The sequence below is a fragment of the Drosophila bipectinata genome, chromosome 2L, assembly GCF_030179905.1.
Source record: "Drosophila bipectinata strain 14024-0381.07 chromosome 2L, DbipHiC1v2, whole genome shotgun sequence".
Lineage (NCBI taxonomy): Eukaryota > Metazoa > Arthropoda > Insecta > Diptera > Drosophilidae > Drosophila > Drosophila bipectinata.
Window position 1 is genome coordinate 17,257,539 of NC_091736.1, and position 9,357 is coordinate 17,266,895.

General features: G+C 49.0%; 1 protein-coding gene across 1 annotated transcript; it reads right to left on the reverse strand.

The window, feature by feature from the left end:
- Positions 1-624: 624 nt before the first annotated feature.
- Mcr (macroglobulin complement-related) lies at positions 625-9,356 on the reverse strand. The gene is made up of 7 exons (XM_017251763.3): positions 9,187-9,356; positions 6,189-7,097; positions 2,373-6,126; positions 2,118-2,311; positions 1,881-2,055; positions 1,720-1,825; positions 625-1,656 (listed from the first exon to the last, which is right to left on the reverse strand). Exons 2-7 carry the CDS (start codon positions 7,082-7,084, stop codon positions 1,445-1,447), a joined length of 5,337 nt encoding a protein of 1,778 aa, XP_017107252.2. The 5' UTR covers positions 7,085-7,097; positions 9,187-9,356; the 3' UTR covers positions 625-1,444.
- Between the last annotated feature and the right edge of the window lies 1 nt (position 9,357).

Consider the following 9,357-nt stretch of genomic DNA (forward strand, 5'->3'; position numbering starts at 1 on the left):
ATAAGTAATTAATGCAGACAAAAAATCGATAAACAAATCGTTTAAGGTATTCCGTCTAAGAATCTGATGCGAATTGGCAAAGATATAGCCATCGCTGTGGGACATATTGTGCCTCCATGCATTTTCCCCATTTTTAAAGGGGACTCCCCAGAAAATTTGACAAAAAATCTAAAAAATATTTTGTTTTAAGATTTTGATGCAAATTGAAAGATAATCGGTCCACAAATCGTTTAAGGTATTCCGCTCAAGAATCGGATGACCATTGCCAAAGATATAGCCATCGCTGTGGGCCACATTGTGCCTCCATGCATTTTCCCCGTTTTTGAAGGGGACTACCCAGGAAATTTGATAAAAAATCTAATAAATATTTTGTGTCTAGATTTTGATGGAGTTTATTTTGTGTCTAGATTTTGATGGAGAATCGATGGACTAATCGTTTGGGGTTTTCCATTTCGGTATCTGATGCGAATTGGCAAATATACACACTTTCCAGGGACCATATTGCATCCCCTTGCATTCTACAAATATATTACTTTTGCTGGACGATCCATTGTGGTCCATGGGCTTGAAAAGCTTTACTTTGGGGCAACACTCAAGATATTGTTTAAAAAATAACACCATCGATGGTAAAACATTACTTTCATTTATTTCATTTTCAGTTTCGTTCATTACAAAAGAAAACACAAGTTACAAAGAGATTCGATTCTTACGGTAGTGGAGTGGGGATAGACTCTACTCAGTTATACAAACGAGGGGTATATATCCTCGGTAGATCCTCGTCGGCTTCGAGTACATGGCTGGGTGAGTGGTAATACAAACTATTTGTGGTTTGAAGTGGTAGAGGGTAAATACGTATAAAACTTACAGACTATGCAGATTCGTTAGTTGCATAAATAAAGTGGACGGTTTCCATTTCGTTACAAAAATATTCAAGATTAAGATTTTAAATTTAGGTAATTTTCATTCGATATGTGCTTATGCAAGTATCGTCAAGATATGTTGCTTAAGATTTCTAAAATCTATTAAAGGCATTTTGTGAAAGACACATTGGTTTGATGATTTCTCATAACTCCGCACTTGAAGCCCGCTCTATGATAAGGCATGGTATCATGGTTTAAGACTTACAATATACATTTCATATAGGATGCTACATGCAGAAGATTCTTTGTTCAGCGATATAAAATAAAAGTAAAAGTATTTAGCTGCTGTTTTGTACACATTTCAATTATACAGCGGGTCAATGGAGTACACTACTACACAAGAAGAAAGCCAAAAAGTTGACCAGCATTTTTGGACGGAATGCAATTTCGTTTGGCAAAATAATAAAAACTACTACAACTCAAAAAACTAAACGTAAAAAAACTAAAGAACGAACAAAAAACAGACAGATCCTAGCAATGCGTGTTCGTGGGTGACTCTGTTGCCTTCTATATCTATGCCTTCACTATGTGAGCAAATGCAGCATGTTGAGGACCAGGTGCGTGCGACTCCTCAGCAGGTAGATGAAAACGCTGAAGAACAGCAGCGACATGGACATGGAGGTGCGCCAGCCCATGTTGTATATGGAACAATAGGGACACTGCGAGCTGCCGCACACCTCGCAAATGTTCAGCAGATATGTGGGCAGGGCGTCAAATATTGATTCGTTAAAGCGCTCTGTAAGAAATGAATAGATTAATTATTTCTTGAGATTTAAAAAGAGTGAATATGGTGACTTACCCGGCGCATAATAGTCGTAGACTCTCACCGGCAGGTAGCGCGACATGTTGGCGACTGGATACCAGCGTTCAATTGTGAAATTAACGCAAATGTCTTCATGATCAAGCTATTTAAAGTATTAAATTAGTTTTTCTGTTAAAAGATTCTTAAAAATAGCTTACATAATCAAAGTAGAAGATAATCTTGCGCTCTAGGTAACGTGCCCTCCTCAGATTCCTCACACGATTGCTGAGCACGTAGGTGTCCAGCTTTTGCTGCTGAATCCAGTAGCCCGTGGGTATGGCCACGTCCAACACAGCCATGCCTGAGCGCTGCGACTCATTGGTGTTTATCCAGCTGAGATTTCATTAAAACAATGTTGAGAACAACCCACTGATGAAAATTAATTAAAAACTCACTTTTGGCAGGCCACATAGGAGATGTGCGACTGATTCCTGCCGTGGAAAATGGCCTTGGTGTGGAGGCCAAAGGCTGGCACTGGCGGCTTGGTCTGGAACTTCTCAATGTCGACATTGTACTGGACGTGCATCTGTAGGATGGCGTAGCCGGCGCCCTTGGCTTGGACCTTGATGGTACCCCATGCATCGGGAATCTAAAAAATAAAAAATATAATATAAATAAGAACTTTAAATATTTTTAAAATTAAACCTCACCTCTATGCTCTGCAACTTGGCCAAGTTGGTGTCATCTATCATCAGGGTCTGGGTCTTGCCGCCCTGGGAGGAGGCCTCGATTTCCACAGTCAGGGCTGAAACCTCGCGCAGACGTGAGCGCACGGTGTACTCCACTAGGGCCTTCAGAGCGGCACTGGTGTCCTGGGTGGAAGCCCATCCACCATCGTTCAGGCGCTGCGAGTTCAACCATCTAACGATTGGATCCACGAAGAACTCTCGCCGAGCCACATAAACCAACAAGGCGTAGGCCGTCGTCTCTATGTTCAGGGAATCGTATTCGTACGGCAACCGGGGCAGGGAGAACCACTTCTGATTTTCCAGCTTTCGAGGCGGTTGCGGGATCTCCTGGTTGCCCCAGTACATGAAGTCACCTATGTTGCGGGCATGGCGTCGCAGAATGGCAAAGACCTCTTCAGCGATCGGTGAGTTGCACAGCTGCAGGGCGTAGGCAGTGATGGCGATGTCGTACGGTTCCGCCTGGCGTTTCAGGAAGTCCATGTTCCTTTCGATGTAGGCCAGCGCACGCTGAGTGGCCAGCGCCACTCGGGATCCCATGGTTCCAGAGATGTCCTTGACCGTGGCCAGCGTGATGAGCACGTGGGAGGTAAGCGTGATGTTCTTGTCGAAGTTGGTGCGGTTTAGTTTCCTGTCCGGCAGCCATGTGACTTCGTAGAAGGAGCCCTGCGGCGTCTGGTGCTGGAGCAGCCAACGCATGTTCTTCTCAATTATGCTGGCATCGATCCAGATAAAGTTCTCCCACTCGTAGAAGCTGGCCTCCTGGAACACCCTCAGGCAGTAGCTGGTAAGCCAAACGGAGGAGTCAGAGTTGTTCCAGTCGGAGCGGAAGAGGGAGAAGCTGCCGTCGGGTCGCATGAAGCTCAGCTGGCGCTGGTAGCCAATGTTCATGTGGTAGAAGGCCTCCTTCTCCAAGGTCTTGTTGCGCTGGTTGATCAGTCGCATGTACATGATGGTGTACAGATTGGCAGCGAAGCTGAAGGCGTTCTGTTCGCCGGACTCCATGGGCAAGTAGAGCAGCGAGCTGGCATTGACCGGCATGGTCGGGAAAATGGGACCCACAACGTCTCCCACCACCGATATTCTCGCTCTGTTCGAACCGTACACGAAATAACGATCCACCTGGTAGGGAATCTCAGGGGTTTGGGTCACGTTCACATGCATGTATTCCAAGACATAGGCTCGGTTCGAGAGATCAAGAAGCACGGACTGGTGACGGTACTGCGGCAGACCATCGGACTCCACGTGCAGTCTTCTGGTAATGGTGTCCGTACCCAGCAGAGTGGCTACATGCAGGGTGACATCAACATTGCCCAACCGCTGCGGCACCACCGGGACATAGACCACCGTGGTGCCCTGAGCCTCCAAGTAGATGAAGAACTGATGCTCGCCAGAACTGGTCCTGGGATTGTAGGAGCGCACGATGCCATCCTCCTCCACGTGCACAAACTTGTAGTCGGGACTGCCGTGCAGAACCACAGTGGCCTCGATCGGGGTGGTCATGTAGTTGAAGACGGTGACGCGGATGCCCACCTGCTCACCTTGGCGGCAGGCTTCCGGCATTTCCACGTTAATGAAGAACGGCTGCACTCCGACATACTCCAGGGCCTTGTTGATCATGCCGAATCCCTTCGAGGGACTCACACTGAAGGCACTGACCATCCAGTAGGCCGGGCGATCGGGCACCTCCACATTGAAGATGTAGCGCCCGTGGGGTCCAATGTTGACATCCCTCCAGAGCCAGACGTTCTCGTAGTGGCGGAGGACGCGGTTGAATCGGTACTTGCGGTAGTTCAGGAGCTCTGTGTCGTTCCGGACATGACATCCGATCTCGTCCGTGCCGTCCTCGCAGTCGAACAGGCCGTCACACTGCTTCTCCAGCCGATAGCACCGGCCACTGAGACACTCTCCGTAGCCCAAGGTGCGGTTGCAGGTGTCCTGCCTTCGGGGAACATAGCCGTCCGTGAAGACCACCAGCCCGGAGTACTCGAACGTTCTGTTGGCGTCTACGCCGAAGGAGGAGGCCGGGAAGTAGACCAGCTCGTCGGGATTGCCCTCGTGGGAATACCAAATGTGCTTGTAGGTTCCATTCGTTTGCTCGTCAAAGTTGGACATCTTGGTGATGATCTTGGCGTAGGTGAGCTCGTTGCCCGCCTGCATTGTGTAGAAGGCGCTGTCGATGCCCGAGAGTCCCACGTAGGAGCCGGGCTCTCCGAAGATGGCCACCTCCACCTTCTCTCCGGTCCTTGCCTTGCGGTTGTTGATGTACACGGTGAAGTTGTTCCTCGAGATGCCATTCACCGGGAAGGTCAGGGAATCGGCCACCACCTGACCCTGCTGGGTGATCTTCCACACCACCAACGTGGCCACCGGAGCCATCTCTGCGCTCAGTACCACAGCAATGGTCTTGATTCCCTCCGTTATAGTCTCGCGATCGTTCACCAGGATCACGCCCTTGGACATAATCAGGTAGTTGAACTCCTCCAGGTAGAAGTTGGTGCGAATGTGGAAGATGATGTATTCTCCGACAACTGGCTGCTCCGTGCTAGTGGTGACCTTGATGTGCTGGTTTCTCGGGGAGTAGTGGGATAACAGGAGGAGCTCCGTCTGGAGGCGCTCGCCGCGCGGGTCCACGAAGTTCGCTTGCAGCCGCATGTTCTGGATGCCGTTGAGGAAGTCCCTCGACTGCGGCCTATCGTCCAAGTTCAGGTCGTTCCGGATGTCGATCTTCACCTCCCAGATGCCGTCACTCAGCAACGACATCTGCAACCTCTGGGTGGGCCAGTCGCGGCGGCCTCCATTGCGGCTCTCCACGAATCCAGACACCTCCATCAGACCCTGACGCAGAAGATTCGGATCGATGGGAGAACCGTCGTGGTACTCCACCACCAGGTACGTGGTGAAGGGCATGGCCGGCTTGAAGACCTGAGGCGACTCTCCCAGGAAAGCCACTCGCAGGCTGGAATTGTAGACCCTCGCCACCGAGTAGCCACTGATGATCTCGTCGTAGAACTTCTCGCCCACCGTGGCTGTGATCAGGATCTCGGAGTTGGCCAGATTGGGCACGAGGAGCTCCAACTCCCTCAGCGGCCATTTGAAGTCGAAGGTGCCGTTGAAATAGCGCAGGTATGGTAGCGATTTTCGGTAGCTGCTTGTCCACGAATTGTAGTTGTCGAAGTTCTCCTGGTACTCGGGCTTCTTCAACCAAAACGGCCACTCTTCCTCGAACTGGTAGTGGCGCTCCACCACGTACTGATTCCTGTACAGTATATCCTGGGAGAGATCGGCTCCGTCCTGGGGCAGCTGGCCGGGTACATTGTACTGTATCTGGGGGTTCTGGTTGGGATTGTTGTAGCGCCAGCGCTCGTTGTATCGATTGGCCTGCTCCAGCGGGGATCGTCCCAGGCGATACTTCTCGTTGAGCACCTGGTTGCTGAAGTAGCCGATGGGGCGAATGGTGGCCTTCAGTGTGAGATTTCCCCTCACGGGCAGCCCACTGGTGAAGTTGGCCATCACCCGGCCGTAGATGAACGGATCCGTGGTGAAGAAATAGGCGGGCATGGTCACGTTGACTTCGAAGCGTGTCTGGTAGTACTCCTCCACGGAGAAGTGGCTCTCCTCCTGCTGGCCCTGGGCAATAACCCGGATGGTCCACTCGCCGAAGGTGGGTTGATCGGACAGCTTGTACTCCAGCGAGACGGAACCCAAGTTGGATTGTCTAGAGAGATGGGAGAGAAAGGATGAATAAGAGCCAAGCCAAGTCAAGATAATATATATTACCGCGAGAGCCAACGCTTAAGGATGTGCCTGTTTGGATCCAGCATGTAGACATCCACGGGATTGTCGAATCCCTTGAGTTCGGTGGTAATGGGAATGGCCCTGAACCTGACCGTCTCGCCCTGCATGTACAGGGGCTTGTCCGTCTGCACAAAGATGGTCATCGATCGCTGGGAAAAGTCCAGCTTGGTTTCGTTGAGGAAGGCCAGTCCGCCGAAAACGTTCTGGAAGAAGCCCTCGACTCTCAGCTTGTACTTTCCGATCACACTCGTGGGTGGAATGCGCATGAGCAGCGTCTCGGGAACTCCCTCCTTCACGTCCTTGGAATCGCCGCTAATCTGGACGCCGTCGCACGAGATACTCGCGTGCACTGTGATCGGGTACTGGGCCTGGAGGATGGACACGGACACCTGGTAGATGAGACCGGGACGCACCATTCGCGAGGCCACAATGAAGTAGGTGGGCTCCCGCGAATGCAACGACTCCAGGAAGGTGGCCTTCACGTTGTAAGACGATTTTCCGCGCGTCAAACTGGGTTCCTCCTCCGGAAAGCCCACACCTTGCTGCCTCTTGCCGAACTCATCCTGGCCGGTGAGGTCGTTGTAGCTGCCAGCATCCGTCCTGTAGGGCGGACGATCGTTGGGATTCGCTTGGGGATTGTTCAGGCTGTTGCCAAACTGATTCGTCTGGGGAGAGTTGCTGTCCAGATTACCGAACTGGTTGCCATACTGGTTCGTTTGGGGATTGTTGCCCCACTGCTGGGTGGGAAACTGCGGGTTCTGTTGCTGTTGCTGCTGCTGCTGATTTTGGTTGTAGTAAGGGTCGATTTGGCCAGCCGACGGCTGCAGTGCGTCCAAGACGGCGGCTACCACGAGCAGGGGTCGCAGCAAGTGCCACATCGTTGCTGCTTGGCTGCACGGAGGAGAAGTCGGAAAGTGAATGAATTAGGGAATGGTTTGGATTTGGCTGCATATCTCATACTCGCAGCGGCAGTTACTATAAATAGAGGGCTACGATTTGGATTTCTGTGTGTGGCTGATGGCCTGTCCATCAGGGTGGCTCTTTGTAGTTTGAATTTTAAACAAAAAGTCAAAAGGTGTTGGAAAAAGTATAAACCAAACAAGATACTATTGGAAATAGTTTATTCTTTGAGTTCTAATCCTTAAAAATCTTGAGATTTCTCTCTTGGTCTACCCTAATGAAATCCTATTCCCATAAACTCACACCTGCCTGGATAGCCTTATAGAAATAAACTATCCTACCGATCCACCCTGATACCCTGAGGATTGTTTCTGGTCGGCTCGGTTGATTTCCGCGTGCTGCGAACAAGTCGTTAATGGGGGCGCCGATGTTTCGGTATTAATAGACCCTATAGACCCGATCCGGCGGCAGGAGCAATGAACAGCAGATAAGGGGGAGTAGCTGCTGTCGGAACAGCTCTATTGAAAGTATGTCAAACATTAAGTTAAATGTCATTCAAGTGGGAGCGCAATTAGTCTTGCAGGGATTTGGAGCAGAGATGGACCGATTCCCGCCCAAAACAAAGTGTCTTTTTAGAGCCTCTGTGATTTATTGTCGATTGGGTGGAGGAGATTATGAGAGGCCCACAGAACTACTTCGATGATCTCCGATGAGATGTTTATGTTTATTGCATTATAAACATTTCTGGATTGGTTATCACTACTGACAGAGAGGCTAATTATGCTTTTTGTTTTTATTATGAACTCATTAATTATTCACTTTTTTAATTTATTCCACTATCCGTTGGAGGGAAAGTTTATTGCCCGCGAAATTGCAGTTGCGGAATATTTTTACTCTAAAAAGTTCTTAAAAATGCACATATTTTAGGAGCCTGCCTTATCAGGACACAATCAGCAGGCAATGCATCATTCCGGCAAGGACAAAGGACCTTTCAAAACTCCCTTTTCACTGGAGGTATTAACTCCGAGTCTAGGTAAAAAGTCAACATGCCAAGGGAACCCTATAGAAGGGTCAGATCGCACTCCTCGGCGGTGGAAAGGGGCGAAGGAGAGGATGGAAAGGCAACTGTGGAACGGAGGGAGGGAGCATTTGAAATGCGGTACGCCGGCAAGGAAAGGTATATGGTAAGGTAACACACTGGAACCGAACGGAACAAAACACGCAAACGAAACGGACGCCTACCTGACCATAGAAGCAGATACACATGTGTCTACAATAATAGATCGACAAATAGGAACAGAGACCTCTATAAAATAAGACTTTTATTTTATTAGAAAATATTTATTAGAAACTAAAGAACTGATTTATTAAAGTCAGATATAATAGCTAGGCGATGGTGCTATTATTTTGACCGCGAGTGTAGCTAGGTGCACTGAAGCAGCAGAAGTTACTGGCCTAGGGTTCTCCTCCAGTCCAGTGAAAACAAATACTGGGCGAGAAGACCTGGCCTGACAATAATTTCCAAAGCGACTTTTGTAATCCACCCTTCGCACATTACACATAACACTCACACTCACAGACACACTCACACCTCACCCGCACAAGTGTACACCATGGCGTACCCATGTAAAGTGGTCATTAATTAGCCGAAGAAGACCCATTCGAAAATATTGAGAGGGCAAGAGTGCAATTGAAATGGCAGGCAGGACTTTTGGGCGGGCTAAGGACCAAATGGCATTGAAATTTGAGTGCCTTGCAAAAAACGAGACACGAAAAGGTGAAGAAACAACGCCGGAATCCAATTGGACAGCAGGTGGCTGACAATTTTTTTTTTCGTATTTCCTTGATGCTGAAAAAATGGCATCAGGACCTTTTACTTTCTTAGATATTTTCATTAAAATATCATAGAAAATGAATAAAAGTGACGCCTTCTAGCACTTGTTTAACTTTTGGTCAACGCCCATGTGCCAACAACAACAACGCAAGCAAAGACTCTGGCTTAGGCATCTTTTGAGCCACCAAACAGACAGAAATTGGGCGGGTCGTCACCGCCAGAACTCCTCTGATGGGCCACACTCACCTCGTTCACTTAGTTAAATTCCTTTGCCTCGCTCAGCAGGCGGCGCTCATCGTCTTTAACAACAAAAGATGTAAATAAAACAAACCCGAGAACTTAAATATTCGAAAAAATGAAGCAACACAAAACCCAGTCCACACCCCGCTTTGATGACTTTTTTTTGATTGTTCAGTG